Below are 15,517 nucleotides of genomic sequence, written 5' to 3' on the forward strand. Positions count from 1 at the left end.
TTTATATTTCCAAATGGGTTTAATCATTGGGGTTGTTCTTTTTTTCATCAACAACACAGCATACAATGTTGTACCTTTTTTACTGGACCCATAATTGATCCATCCAGATCAGTAGAATATCACTCAGTGAGTTCACCGCCTGCCTACTTTAGTGTGTTCTGTGTACCAACACGCTGTACTGTAATCATGGTGCTGATGATTAGCAGTTCTGTATCGTATCGCTCTCGCTCGGCATCGCTCTCTGCACTATCTCGCATATGTGCACGCGCACTGAATAAAGACCACAATGTACCTTTAATCCCAATATTCGTCTGACCACACCCCTATCAGCTTACCCATATAAGCAGGGGTGGGGCCACCCACTCGCCTCCTTCTCGCTTTCACCACAAGGAAGAAGTGCCTCGGTAGATCCCCACACTTGACACCATGTTGGAAAGGATTAGGAGCAGCTTTGGGAAACAAGGATACGTTGACATCATATCTTTATTTTCTCTCTCACTATTTTCGAGAAAATAAGGCGATATTGTCTTCGTACTGGAGTGTCTGGAAGATGTTGATCATTCTAAAAATCCTCCACCGGTTTTCGTATTGGGAGCACGCCGCTGCATGCTTCTCAACTGCAGTTCCTTGCTGTGTTTGTTGGGGTGAAACCTGTCAGGCCACAGCTGAACTGTCGGACATGCCGCTGTTGTGAGAAGCGGTGCGTTCCAGGTTGGGTGAGTAGTGTTTTTGCTGAAAAAAGCCCAAGTCCCTCAGGGTACCAGAACAGCAGATCTGCATCCCCGGCGGACAACGGGTTCAACTGATCCGGACCAGCGTGACCAGAACCAGTCCTGTGCCCTAACCACGCCGACATGCCTACTCCAGGAGAAGGGGCAGATATGCGTGTTGATCTTAAACATGAAAAGAAGGCGCCACCCAGACGTTCGGGCGAACCGCGCCCGGTGGCCCACCCCCAGGGCGTGAGACCCCTCTACATATGTTCAGATCCATTCCGTCATCATCCCCCAGATATGAACGAGAATCCGTCGATAACCAAACCAGGTCTCGGATTTGGTCGTCGGAAGAGGAAAAAACCTCCATCCCAGTTGCTTTATAAAAACGCCGTTTTAACCTCAAGCAACCAAGGCGTGCCAGTCAGTCGCCTGTTTACAGAACACCCCGAGCTAGCACTATACGTGCGTCGGGACACACCCACATCAATGAACAGGCTATTTAGACCTGTCATTGAATCCCCAAGGCGCCCAGGGGAACGACAAGAGGGGTGTGACACTTCCTAACTCCAACTCTTTTTAATAGAAAAGCAGGAAGCACCAACAGTATGTATCCCAGTCTACACAGCCGGGGGTAAAAAAAATTCACATTTTTACCTCCCACCACCCTCCCATAGGAAGGAGACGGGAATCCCCAGAGAGACTTCCCACGCGAGCTGTACAGATTGAAAAGAATATATTGCACCTTGAGCCATGTAAAAAATTGGTTTTAGGGCTCTCCGGGGAGGAGGCACTGAACCCATACACACTCAATAATCGAATTGAATCGAATACATACACAATAGAGTAGGACTCCTTCTTGAGGGTCCACTCACCTTGACAATCTGAGGAGGAGGCTCTGTACTCTGAAGGAGGCTCCCTCACATGGAAGGAGGAGTCCCAACTCACAGAAGGCCCGAATAGGAGCTTGGTGAGGAGGAGCCCTGACCACCCCCCCAAAACAGATCCATCACATGGACCTGAACAGCACACGGAAGTCCTACCAACAGAGACGCGCACGGTGACGTACTCTATGGCGGGGGAATTTCTGCGGTGCACACGCCCAATATTCCAGGCCGTGGGACCAGGAAACTCCCCCCCCCCCCCCCCCCCCCCCCTCACCCTGTAACGTGCCGAACCGCAACGCGGAACCTTGAAGGACAGGGGGTTTACCCCTGACCAACAGAAAAAAGGGGGGAGGAAAGGTTACCAGTTCACCCCTTTACGACCCCACACCCATGATACGATGTAATGACAAAAAGAGAGTATGACACAGTCATAGTCAGCTCCATGAAGCGTCTGACAGCTTCACACAGCGCATGAGCTAACCTGCTATCTGATTTTTACTAAGGAAAAAACACAGAATAGAGAGGGCTCTCCAAGAGCCCCGGTATCAAACTTACACATGTGCTTCTGTGGCCAGTCCAACCCAGTTGTAGGTCACATGACACACACAACCCATCATCACCTACAAAAAATGGCAAAAACACTCTACAGAGGAACGCCGTTTTTCATAATGAGAGAATACATAATTCTCGATTAGTATCGGCCACAGGCCTTGCTAAGCACACACGAAAGCGACCAAACAATCTTTTCTTTTAGGAAAATAAAGTTTCTCCAGCAGTTGTAGCACAACCTCAGCAATCAAGCTAAGGGTTACATCGCATCCCTACCACACAGTGACACAATGTAGTGCAACAACATGTTTGATAGGAGGATGAAGAAGTCCCCAGGGAACCGGGGGGAAACACAATCCTCCTACTTTACCCTTAATACGGCCAGTTAAAACAGGAAAACCTGTTAATATGTGAACACACTGTTCATTGTCATTACAGGCTGAGAAAAGAATCATTCTTTACTCATTTGTCACTAAGCATAGCTTTATAGGTTAGTTAACCCCCTTAGTTGTGAGTACACGGTACATATAAACACACATGATGTTTCTCAACACAACAAACCAGATCATTTTCACATCTGTAACAACAACCCGATTTGCATGGAGAAGCTAAATACCAGTGACAAGACAATTCACACATAACTCGCGTTGTATCCTAAATGTAGTGCAGCAACACTCGTTTTGGAAAACATCGTTATTTACAAAAGATTTAGAAGGGAAAGCCAGAAGAAGTGTATAAGGTCTGGCCAAACCTTGCCTACCCGGAGCGTAGATCAACGAAGTGCAGTCTCAAGGCACCGTAGTAAACACAGCCATTCTGTGTTGCCGACCCGGCCAGCGTTGCCGCTCCAACCCGTCGCTACGGTCCCCTTTGTTGACGCAATCCTTGCCGTCCTGGCTCAGGGCAGGGTCGACGAACATCCTCTGTCAAAGATGACGTCGTAGTCAAGAGTGTTAAAACATGTTATAATCAAAGCACGTTCAACAGAGTAGCATTAAGCTAACGGCCGCTCCAACCGTCGGTCGCTACGCTACGGCGCACGCAACCAGAGGGGAGCTTCGCATGCCCCCCGCCTCTCCCCGTGAGGGAGAGGGGAGTTGGGAACCGCGGCGGCGCGCGAGGGGCCGGAGCCACCCCGCGCTGGGCCTCGGCCGATAGCAGCAAGCTAACGTTTCCTAGCCTAGCCAGGTAGGCCACCTACTCACCTAGTGATCACAGCAGGCTAGCGCCGCAGCTAACAGCTGACTGGCTAACAGTAGGCCACCACTAGCACGTAAGCTAAGCAGCGATAGCAGCAAGCTAACATTTCCTAGCCTAACCTAGATAGGCCACCTAGTGATCACAGCAGGCTAGCGCCGCAGCTAACAGCTGACTGGCTAACAGTAGGCCACCACTAGCACGTAAGCTAAGCAGCGATAGCAGCAAGCTAACATTTCCTAGCCTAACCTAGATAGGCCACCTAGTGATCACAGCAGGCTAGCGCCGCAGCTAACAGCTGACTGGCTAACAGTAGGCCACCACTAGCACGTAAGCTAAGCAGCTATCACCGCTGAACTTGTACACAATGATATAACACTCACCCAGACAGGCCGCCGTTCTGAAACCCTCCTCACTTTTTAAGAGAAAAGAGAAACAAGATGTTAACACAGTTTTACAACGGTGATTTTACCAACACCCGACGGAGCCAGCACAATACCCAACTGGCCTGTGTAGCTGACTTTGAACACAGATCTTCCGCTAATGAAATGAACATCTATGCCCATATCTCCTCGTGAGGGAATACTCTCATTTGGATATGAAAGATGGGGCCTAACACGGTGACAGAGAGACATCCACTCGTCCAGAAAACACAGGGATCACCAGTGTTAATGGTCGTGGCCCACTAGTTAAACTAAAATGGGCTTCAGATCAAGGTCTTCCGCTGCTGCCTAAGAGGCTGAACAAAAGACCTTAATCTGGGGCCGGTGTTCATAAACATTGTCAGTTAGCCCCCATAGCACTAACAGACAAGTGGAGCCGCAAGCAAACAGTACTCACCCAACCTGAAACCCACCGCTTCTCACAACAGCGGCGCGTCCTACAGTTCAGCTGTGTCCTGAAAGGTTTCACCCCAACCAACACAGCAAGGAACTGCAGTTGAGAGGCATGCAGCGGCGTGCTCCCAATATGAAAAACCGGTGGAGGATTTTAGAATGATCACCATCTTCCAAACACTCCAGTGACGAAGACAATATCGCCGTATTTTCTCGAAAATAGTGAGTGAGAAAATAAAGATATGATGTCAACGTATCTCCTTGTTCTTCCTTTCCTCGTAAACATTGCTCTTCCAGCCAATATTTTTCTCCACGTCAAGTGGGCATATGAGCAACACGTTGCTTGTGATGAAATTTGAGAAGGAGATGAGTGTGTGGCACCACCCCTGCTTATAGGTAAGCGGATGGGGGTGTGGCCAGATGAATGCTGGCATTTAAAGGTACATTTTGAAATTTATTCAGTGTATATATGCTGAAGCGAGATATATGCAATGAGACGCTGAGCGGGAGCTAGTGTGATACAGAACCCTTTCACTGCCACACGACAGAAGGTTAACCCTTTACTATCACACAACCGACGACCGGCTGTCGTGTGGCAGTGAAAGGGCTAAGAGGTCAAATGCAAGGACAGCATGAAGTATCTACAGTATAGTATGTATGTGTGTGTGTGTGTGTGTTTGTGAGAGTGTGTGTGTGTGTGTGAGTGAGTAAGTGAGTGAGTGAGTGAGTGAGTGAGTGAGTGAGTGTGTGTGTGTGTGTGTGTGTGTGTGTGTGTGTGTGTGTGTGGCGTGCGTCACCTTACCTCTGACCTGAGTGAGTGGGCCTTGTGTGTGAGCGCTCTGAGCTTCAGACTAGTGAGCTCCTCTTCACTGCTCCCTGTCAGGTGAGAGAGACCCGTTAGGATACAACATGTTTCACTTTGAACTCTAGTTCTCAAGCTCCTCCAACCCATGCAACTGAATGATGAACGACTACTGCTAAACAGCGCAGATGCACACAGTAAAGGTGTACTGACAAAACAACAACAAAAAAGGTTTATGTGTTTATTCGTTCACTGAATATTTAACTTTTTTGTAGGGAGCATAGGGTGGTGTAGTGGTTACGTTATTGGTGTTTCCCACGCGCTCCACCCCTCTTGAAATCGCAATGTATTTCCAATGGACACATTTCTAAATAGTCTCGTTTAAAACAAATAAAGCATGGGACATTGGCACGTGTACCTTTCTGTGTGTATTCGTCCACAATCTATAGCTCAACATGAAAAAAAAATCACAATTAGGGCGGCTAAGTGGCGCATTGGGCAAGGCACTCGCCACTAACGCAGGAGATGCTGGGTTCGAGCCCAGCTCTCGGCGTTGCTTCCGGCTTGGCTGGTCGTTCATACTAATACAATTGGCAGTATTAGGGGGTGGGAAAGCGAGTGGGTGGGGATCGGACGTTGTGGACAGCGACTCCTACAGGTTGGTTGGTGCGCCTGTACAGCAGAATCAGGAAGCAACGGGGGCAGCGTGAGCCTCCATTACTCCTCGCCACTGAGAGATTGCGCTGTGCAGGTGAAAAGATGCGACGGCTGCCTCCTCGTGTACCGGAGGAGGCCACTGGTCCTCACTACAGCGGACCAGTGGGAGGCATGGCCAAACAACGTTCGAGACAGGGGAGGGTATAATTGGACAATACGAAATCGGGATGGGAGAAAAATAGAAAACGGGGAGAAAAAGTTGATAAAAAAAAATATATAAAAAACACAATTAATCGTAAAAGTAGCAAAATAACAACGTTTATGTTTTCGTTCACTGAGGAACTCCACTTCTCTCTGACGCTGCTGACGGCGACAGCACTGAACGACAGGCGTTCTACTGGTAAGTGTAGTTCTTTTTTAACGACAAATTAAAAACCTTATATAACTAACTTTATTTCAACCAAAAATGCTTAAACAATAATGTTAGTGATAGAAGGGAACTCATTTTGTGCAAAAATGGAAAGCTTGCCAATGTTCATGAGGCAGAATTATTACAATAGCCGATAATAAATGTTCACAATGATAAATCCCTATACGGGTGGACCGCGCGGGGAACTAACGTGACATCAGACTACACCCCCCTATTGAGGTGGACAGACGGACGGACAGACAGACAGACACCCACACCCACTAAAACCAATAAAACAATAGTATAGGATGTATGAAGGCAGAATAATAACAGATTATTACCGTGTGTGAGTGCCATGATCTCCCGCATCTTTCTGTACTGTAGCAGTAGGACAGTCAGCTCCTCTATATGACGATCCTGTTGTGTAGTGAGACGTTAGCATTCATCTACATGCATCCAAGCATTAACATTATACGGTGAGTTCACGCTGATCATTGCATTATGTTGAACAGGAACACGCCAACATTATGGGACTTATGTGCTTACCGTCTTCTCCAGAGTCAGGCAAGAAGATGGATACCAATTTCCTCTCTAGCTTAGCACACATTAATGGAAGCGGATACGGACCACTAGCCTAGCTTAAAACTCCGGGAGAGGTGTTTTTTTCGGCCAACAGCGAGGCTAGCTGGTCCGTATCCACTTCCATTCATTTATGCTAAGCTAGGCTAGCTTGCAGCCGGATAGCTTTCTACTGAGCGCACAGAGAGGAGACTGGTATCTATCTTCTTGTCTGACTCTGGAGAAGACGGGACGCCCATTTCCCATAATGTTGGCGTGTTCCTTTAAGGATGAGCTCACAACTTACTTTCTCGTCATTTGAAGCTAACAATGACTCCATCCCCATTTTCAGCCTTTGGAACTCTTGGTCTAACGAAACGAGAAAAATGTGGCATTAACGTGCTATTTTTTTGCCATTACAATAACATTCACATAATAAAAGTGGGAGCACTGATCTGGTGTCAGCGGCGCACAGGTCACCTGACCATTATATACACCCCAGTATGACTTCCAATTTGAGCCAATCTGGTCTCAGATCAGCACTTCTACTTCAAGATGCTTGATAAATACAGGCCCTGTGTTGTCTAATCAACACGCAGAAACAGTTCATTTTTAGGCGGAAAATGAACCACTCCCCTCTCTTCCCTCTCAGTCCTGTCTCTCACAGTCTTCTCTCTCTTTTCTCAGTCCCCCCTCTCTCTCTCTTCTCTCAGAGTCCCCCTCTCTCTCGTCTCTCAGTTCCCTCTCTCTCTCTTCTCTCTCTTTTCTCAGTCTATCTCTCTCTTCTCAGTCCTCTCTCTCTTCTCAGTCCTCTCTCTCTTCTCTCACAGCCCGCCCCTCCCTCTCTCTCTCTCTCTCTCTCTCTCCCTCCCTCCTCTCTCTCTCTCTCTCTCTCTCTCTCTCTCTCTCTCTCTCTCTCTCTCTCTCTCTCTCTCTCTCTCTCTCTCTCTCTCTCTCTCTCTCTCTCTCACAGCCCCCTCCCCCCTCGTCTCTCTCTCTCTCTCTTCCTCCAGGGCATGTGTTGGTGCTGATGTGATGGAAGTGACAGATGTGACAGCCATGCTAACGTATGAGACAGCAGAACAGATACACAGTAGCCGTGTTTCCATTAAATTGTCAAGCGAATTTTAAGCAAACTTTTGAAATGTTGCACACAAAAAAAAAGAAAACGTGAATTAGGTCCGTTTCCATCAGTCGGGTTGAGGCAAATAAATATATCGGTCTAGAATTGAGATGAAGACAGAAGACCGTTTCCATCAAGCTTTTCTAATGTGATACTTCAAAACGTGCATAAAAATATGTTAATGGAAACATGACTACTGACAGCACAACTAATCATATCTCACACAGACACACACACGCACGCACGCACGCACGCATGCACGCACACACACCTGGGACAACTACAATAGTGTGTGTACTGCAATGGAACCATTGGACTGCTGTAAACGTTACTATTACAAATTGTGTGTTTTTCGTTATCTTGCCTGAATTTCACTTTTACATGGTTTTCTATGTGCTGAGTAATTGTAATTGTAACTGAGGGGTACAATTCCCTGACTGTATTACTAGATATGATACTTACTACCACTACCTTTGTACTTAATATTCGGCCACCCAGTACACGGCATAAATATATTATCATAAACACTCTCACGTAGATGAAACGGATCCAACACAAATGTACGAAGTCGAAGTATGCGTTTATTACTACACAGCAATGGTGTGTAGAGCAAGCACTTAATCACTTAATTACATTTATGAATTGAAATAGTATGCACTTTTATGGCAAAGAGTATTCGTCGGTATATCAATAGAGAATGTCCAATCTCTGATGGCGCAGGTGGTAAATATACGACCTGGAATAGTTAAGGAATAACAGCAATGATACTTTAATGATTATATACTAGATACACTAAGGGGGGGTTAATCCGGTCGCTTGTAAGCCGACAGGAGTAGGAGGGGGGGGGGGGGGGGGTAGAATCCGGCTGCCTCGTCCGGCCAAGGGTATCCCAGGTGAACCCACTGTAGTGCCGTTCAATGCGCCGGCGATCCTTGGACCACAGATGAAAGCAGGTGGACTCTTTGTGGGCCGGCTCTCTCCGGTCCACGGGGGAGAGACGTGAAGCGACCTCGTCTTGCAGAGCGTCTCCTCACCTTGCGTCCTCTCCAGGGGGGGGGGGTTCCAACACACGGCAGTGTCGGGGGTCTTTATCCATGGAATAATCAAAGTATACAAAGCATAATCCGTGCCTGGGAAGGCGGGCTGTCGTCGGTAGAATAATCCGGTATACAGGTCCACTCGCTCGTCGGCTCTGGGGCTCCTCGGGTGCAGCTTCACATGGGGTCAACCACCCTGGGTAAGCAGCCAGTTCTTCTGCCCGAAAACGATGGGGGTACTGACTACGGTAGTATTCTCACCGCACGAAGCACTATATATTAACAGACTATTATTAGCTTAATAGACTACGTCCAACTCGACGATATAGTGCCAAATATGACTATTCAAATATTAATATACACGATGTCTCAATACCGATGGTAGGCGAACTTGGCCTTACTCCCACCCTTACTCCCACACGTGGCGTCGCGGGGAGGCTTTACGTCTGTGACTCTATTGGAGGGTAAGAAACTGGACTGAAAAGGAAGTCCTACTTTAGTAGCGCAGTATATATACGCACTATGAACAAATAGTCCCATTAGTGGTGCGGTAGCCAGATTCCTACGCGGAACTAGGACTTGTTCGTACATGTGGAGCGGTACGTTTGAACTGGGTCTGAGGGGTATGGCAGCCTGGCACCAAGGTCTCGACCAATAGTAGAATGGAGACTATTATGGGATGTTCAGTAGGCTAGAATGGATATTCAATGCATATTGTACAAGGAATATACAAGGGATATCAGGGAATATTAGAGAATATACAAATACAATTAAATATATATATATAAATAAATATATATATTCGGTTTAATCTGGCCCTTCACAACAGTAATGTTATTGGGCCCAAGGAACCCATTCTAAACACAGTCTAATTTATAAAACAGATGGGGGTCTATTGGAATATAGGAGTTATAGAATTGATTTGATTAAATACAGTTTTCTTTCTTTCTATCTTCATCCCACAGTGTCCACTTAAAATAGCGTCACTGCACTTTGTTGTTGTTGAAAAATAAGAGCACCAATGACAACAGAGTGACCAGGCAGATACACAACACATCTTATTAATATCCTTTCAAGTGCTGCAATGTGCCTAATCAATCGCTTGTGTTGCAGTAGGATTGCAATCGAAACAATAATGTTATGCAAACATGAACGTACTAGACGCCAGCTGGCAGTACCCTCCATATAGTCACCCTCGAACAGCTCAGAGGTGAGCATCTGAAAGGACGTTGAGTAGCATTGATCTGATAAATAACTAGAGTAGGGCTGCATGATTAATCGATTTTAAATCGAAATCGCGATTTGGAATGATGCAATTATCAAATCGCAAAAAAAATATAATCGATTTTTTTATTTTAATTTTTTTATTTATTTAACCAGGAAGTCCCATTGAAATACAAGATCGGTTTGGGAGAGGGAGGTAAGGGGTTTTAGATTGTGTGTTGTGAAGTTTAGACTTCAGAGAGGGAGAGTAAAGTACAGAAAAAAAGGTACCGTTGGGTACCGGTATCCATTCCCAGGTAAAAAGAAACATTTTCAGGCTCGGTGTCCCGAAAAAGACCCACAGCGTAGTCCAGCTGCAGGCCACATTTTACAATAAACCTCTGTGGGGCAGCTTAAAAAAAATGTATAATCGCTAATTTAATCGCAATCGCAATATCTGTCCGAAAAATTGCAATTCGATTATTTCCCAAAATCGTGCAGCCCTAAACTAGAGCCAAAACAGGACGTCTTATCAAGTAAAAACGTGCACAGGCCGAACCGAACGTTTTGTCAGGGGACTCCCTAAAATCCAGGCCTCTCGTGTGACCTACACCTTCCTCACAACAACCGCCCATTGGATGAGATGCCTGGTTTTTAGTGAATCCAATTGTGTCAGGGTCCTGCAGTAATCTCCCGAGCTTTTTGATTGAGATGAAACTTTTTCATGAAGACCCAGTAGGGTTGAAATTATGTCATAGTTCTCTAAATAAATGTGTATTTGGGGCATAGAGTTCCCCAAGTATATATATATTTTAGACGCATTAGGCTGGCTTGGCCCCAGGCCCATGGCATCTTTTCCATACATGAAGGATACGCCAGTGATAAATGCAATAAAAATAATCTATATACAAATATATAGAAATTTATCAATATACCGATTGATTCGTCAGTCACAGCCTTTGAAAGGATATAAAGTAGAACCCAGACAGTCCTGTTTCAAGGTCATTCAACCACAGCAACACCAGACTCCAACAACGGTCCAATCTCAAACCAGACCCTCTGCGACCCGACACTTTGACCAAGTGACCGCTTTTGGCTTGAATATTTTATAATGAGCCGACACAGATTTTTAACGCTCACCTGATAATATTCCAAAACAACGCGTGACTCTTGCTAAACAACGCTAATCATAGGCTGAAAGTAGTGTTGCTAGGTCACAGGGCTGAGACACTCTGTGCAGCCCTCCTCGACTTTTAGATACCTGGTGGTGACACGGACACGACGCATCGGTGGACAGAAGGGTTTGGTTTGAAACTGGACTGATCACCACAGCAGCACCACAAGTCTTACATTTGTCAAGCAGCTGCTTGATATACACCTCTTGTACAGCAGAGGGCAGCAGAGAGTAAAGAGACCATTCACAGCAGGGGGGAGAGGGATGTGTTGATTAGTAGACATGAAATCTCTCTCTCTCTCTCTCTCTCTCTCTCTCTCTCTCTCTCTCTCTCTCTCTCTCTCTCTCTCTCTCTCATACACACACACGCACACACACACACACACACACACACACACACACACACACACACACACACACACACACACACACACACACACACACACACACACACACACACACACACACACACGTATGTATTGTATATATCTGAATCTAACTGTGTTGGGTCAGGTGTGCGTGTGGGCGTGCGTCTACCTCTCTCTGCGTTGTCATTGGCCGCCGTGCCTCTGGACAGCAGTTGATTCTGTAGACATTCTATCTCAGCGTCTTTAGCGGCCAGGAGCTGCTGGAGTTCTGAGATCTCCGTCTGTGATGAGAGAAGGAGAGGAGAGGTGGAGTACGGTCAGTAACGTAAAGCGAGACAGTAACGCCGGAGTCTGGTCAGGCTGTAGCTACTACGGGGGAAACATGGGGTCCCCCTACTTAGGAAACAAATCAACAAGTTCTTTGGGCAGCAGAACATGTTGAATAATTCCCACCATAACATTGCCCCCCCTCTCAACATGATCAGATGTAGAATAACATAAAAAAAAAAAAAAAAAAAAAAAAACTGCTTAGAAGAATCACAGCGGGCGTGTGACTCTAACACGTCTGTCTTTTAAGGTCCGACACGTCTGGGGAGCGAGAGACAGACGGCTATGATGATCAGTGCGAGCTGTCGGCAGATTGACACAGCGCTGACATTCAGGAACCCGTGAAGCTGACGCGTGACTCACAGTGTTATTGAGACACCAACTCGCTCACAGACTTCAGATGATGACAAGAGCGCTGGGGTGGAACACGAGGGGCGGAGACAGGAGGGAGAGGGAGAACAGACACACTGCTGGAGAACAGACACAGTGGGACCATTCGAGTTCTGTGGGGGGGGGGGGGGGGGGCACACACACACTAAAATGAACAGAATAATTGGTACTGGATAGGTTGGGTGGGTCAACCAGCCTACATTACCTGTCATTTTACTTTAAATGACAGATCATTTAACCTTTTTTTTGGTAGTGCTTTAAAGTTGAAAGTCGCAGGAGTATTTCCAGGGGTTACGTTGTTGAGTTGGGGGTAAAGTTAAGCCAACAGACCCCGACCACATACTGCAGCACATTCTCTCGACACAGGAATGTCACTGAGCCAACACAGCTGGAGGAAGAGTGTAGTCCAGAGGGTGAAGAAGATGGTGCTTATGGCATAAATCCTTAAACCACTGGTTGTCTGGTGGGTCTGTTTGTAAAACACTGGCCTTGTTCAAGAAGAAAAGAATCACCAGGAAATACACGAGGACTGTTTTGATTCTGTCTTGCGGATGGTTAAGACCTTTGTGTGCATGTTGTGGTGTGGCTTGAACCCAGTTTGTTACCGGACCCTGTGTGTTGCCTGGCTGACGCTGCCAGCCAGAACATCCAGCCCACAGCCGGACTCAGTGAGTCAGCTAATGGCTCGCAGCGTTTACTCTACTGGCAAGTATTTCATACCACTTTGTGGCAAAAAAAAAAACCCATCAGAATTATCCCTTTCATCTGGAAATTCTTCAGTCAAACAGTCATCAAGTAAATGATGATGGCAACTTAAAAAAAATAAAAAATAAAAATGGGTCCTCACTTTGGTTCCTGAGCTGAAATATAAAGATTGACTTTTGGAGACACCTGAAAGTCCGGGGATAGTCCGGACTTTCTGGTGGACCAAATGTGAAAATGATACATTGTTTGATTGCGTTCACACTACCCTGTTTGGTGCGGATCTAATTTGTAAACAAAGGACATGCTGTCGCCAAGTCGTTCATCTATTGGACTAGCACTCACAAACGTAAACAGTTGCCGACAGCGTCTCTTGTAATAAAGCAGAGAGATACTGTCATTACGAGCGTGGCGCAAGTCGACTAGAGAGTAGAGATATAGAGAGAGACAGAGAGAGAGAGAGAGAGAGAGAGAGAGGAAGAGAGAGACTGTCCGCTCGCGGCGCTAGTCTAGAGAGACAGAGAGAGGAAGAGAGAGAGAGAGGGAGAGAGAGGAAGAGAGAGACTGTCCGCTCGCGGCGCTAGTCTAGAGAGACAGAGAGAGGAAGAGAGAGAGAGGGAGAGAGAGAGAGAGAGAGGCAGAGAGAGAGAGAGAGAGAGAGAGAGAGAGAGAGAGAGAGAGAGAGAGAGAGAGAGAGAGAGAGGAAGAGAGAGACTGTCCACGCGCCTGTCATTCATTTGAGTTGGGTCGCGCGACCGCGCCACTAGGCGTCTGTCACTCATTTGCTCTAGATTAGATACTATATAAAGTTCGATCGCGTTCACACCAACAGCAAACGAACCATGGTCCACTTTGAAACGAACCGAGTCCCAACTTTTCAAGAGGACCATGGTTCGGTTGTTTGGTCCTCATTATAGTTCGGTTTGCGTTCACACCTGTACAAACCAAACGGACTATCGATCTAAAGGGACCATGGTCCACTTAAAGTGGACCAAACAGGGTAGGTGTGAACGCGCCTTACAGTGAGTGGAACTTCTGGGGTTCCTAGAGGATTTTAACATTTTGATACATTTAAAAAAATAAATCTGTAAGTGTTTAAACTTGGGGCGGTCAGGTGGCGTAGCGGAGATTGTGCTCGTCACCAATGCAAGAGGCTGCGGTCTCGACTCCCAGAGAGTCAGCATTGCCTTGGCTCGGGCTGATCGCTATACTAACTCGTTTGGCTGAGTTAGGGAGAGGGAAGCCGTGGGTAGGTCCTGGGCGTTGTGGACAGCGACCCCTACAGTTCGGTCGGGGCACCTGCACAGCGAGGGTAGGATCTGGAGAGAGGTAGTGCGACCTTCCACACGTTACACTCTCCGGTGAGAATCTGAGCTGCCAGGCTGGCTGCCGGCTGGCTGCACATGCGTCGGAGGAAAGCATGTGACAGTCTCCGGCCTCTCGGACCAACAGTAGGGGAAAGTGCGCAACAACCAGGAAGGGGGTTGGGAATTGGCATAACGACTAACAGTGGGATGGGAGAAAATACGGAAAAAGGAGGGGGGAAAAGATAATAAAAAAAGAAATAAGCTTGTAGACCACGCCTGGTTACACAAACCAGTGGTCAGTGAACAGGTCCTGTTATACGTGTTGCTTGTCTTGTGGAAAGAGATGTGTGTGTGTGTGTGTGTGTGTGTGTGTGTGTGTGTGTGTGTGTGTGTGTGTGTGTGTGTGTGTGTGACCTAAGTTATGCACATGGTAAACCAACTGAACATAATCTAGAGGTCTACCGCTGACACAAAAACAAACACACACACACTTGGATGCACTTGACGTACAAACACATTCACATCACCCCACAGTCAGTCCGCCTACAGATACAGTAGATGGATGGGTGGATGGATTTCTCTTTCTTTTCTCTCTCTCTCTCTCTCTCTCTCTCTCTCTCTCTCTCTCTCCTCTCCCCCTCTCTCTCTCGATAAAGCTTTGACCACCACAAGGGAGGAGAGGAGAGGATAAGGATGAAGAGGAGAAGGAGAAGGAGGAGGAGGAGGAGGAGAAGAAGACCAAGTACAAAAAGCAGCATAAGAAAGAGGAGGAAGAGAGGCAGAGGAATAATGAGAGGAGAAGGGGGAGGAGAAGGAGGAAGAGGAGAAGGGGGAGGAGAAGGAGGAAGAGGAGAAGGGGGAGGAGAAGGAGGAAGAGGAGAAGGGGAGGAGAAGGGGGAAGAGGAGAAGGGGAGGAGACGGAGGAAGAGGAGAAGGGGGAGGAGACAGAGGAAGAGGAGAAGGGGGAGGAGACGGAGGAAGAGGAGAAGGGGGAGGAGAAGGGGGAAGAGGAGAAGGGGGAGGAGACGGAGGAAGAGGAGAAGGGGGAGGAGACGGAGGAAGAGGAGAAGGGGGAGGAGACGGAGGAAGCAGGAGAAGGGGAGGAGACGGAGGAAGAGGAGAAGGGGGAGGAGACGGAGGAAGCAGGAGACAAGAGGGCAAGGAATAGCAAGTGCATGAATTCAAAACAAAATCAAGTTATGATCAAGTTAGTATCTAGCTAAGCATGAGAGAGAAGGCAGTACAGAAATACTATAGCTACACTCTCCTATAGTGGGG

The 15,517-nt window shown here is 47.2% G+C and overlaps 1 protein-coding gene across 1 annotated transcript in view; it reads right to left on the bottom strand.

Moving 5' to 3' along the window:
• ppfibp2b (PPFIA binding protein 2b) overlaps positions 1 to 15,517 on the bottom strand; it is a 242,077-nt gene that overhangs the window by 28,777 nt on the left and 197,783 nt on the right. Inside the window, exons 7-10 of the mRNA XM_084315553.1 lie at positions 11,683 to 11,794; positions 6,916 to 6,977; positions 6,392 to 6,467; positions 4,985 to 5,058 (exon numbers count right to left, since the gene is read on the bottom strand). Coding sequence (XP_084171679.1) covers positions 4,985 to 5,058; positions 6,392 to 6,467; positions 6,916 to 6,977; positions 11,683 to 11,794 — 324 coding nt within the window. The remainder of the gene's footprint in view (positions 1 to 4,984; positions 5,059 to 6,391; positions 6,468 to 6,915; positions 6,978 to 11,682; positions 11,795 to 15,517) is intronic.

Source organism: Notolepis coatsorum (assembly GCF_963971535.1).
Source record: "Notolepis coatsorum genome assembly, chromosome: 6".
Lineage (NCBI taxonomy): Eukaryota > Metazoa > Chordata > Actinopteri > Aulopiformes > Paralepididae > Notolepis > Notolepis coatsorum.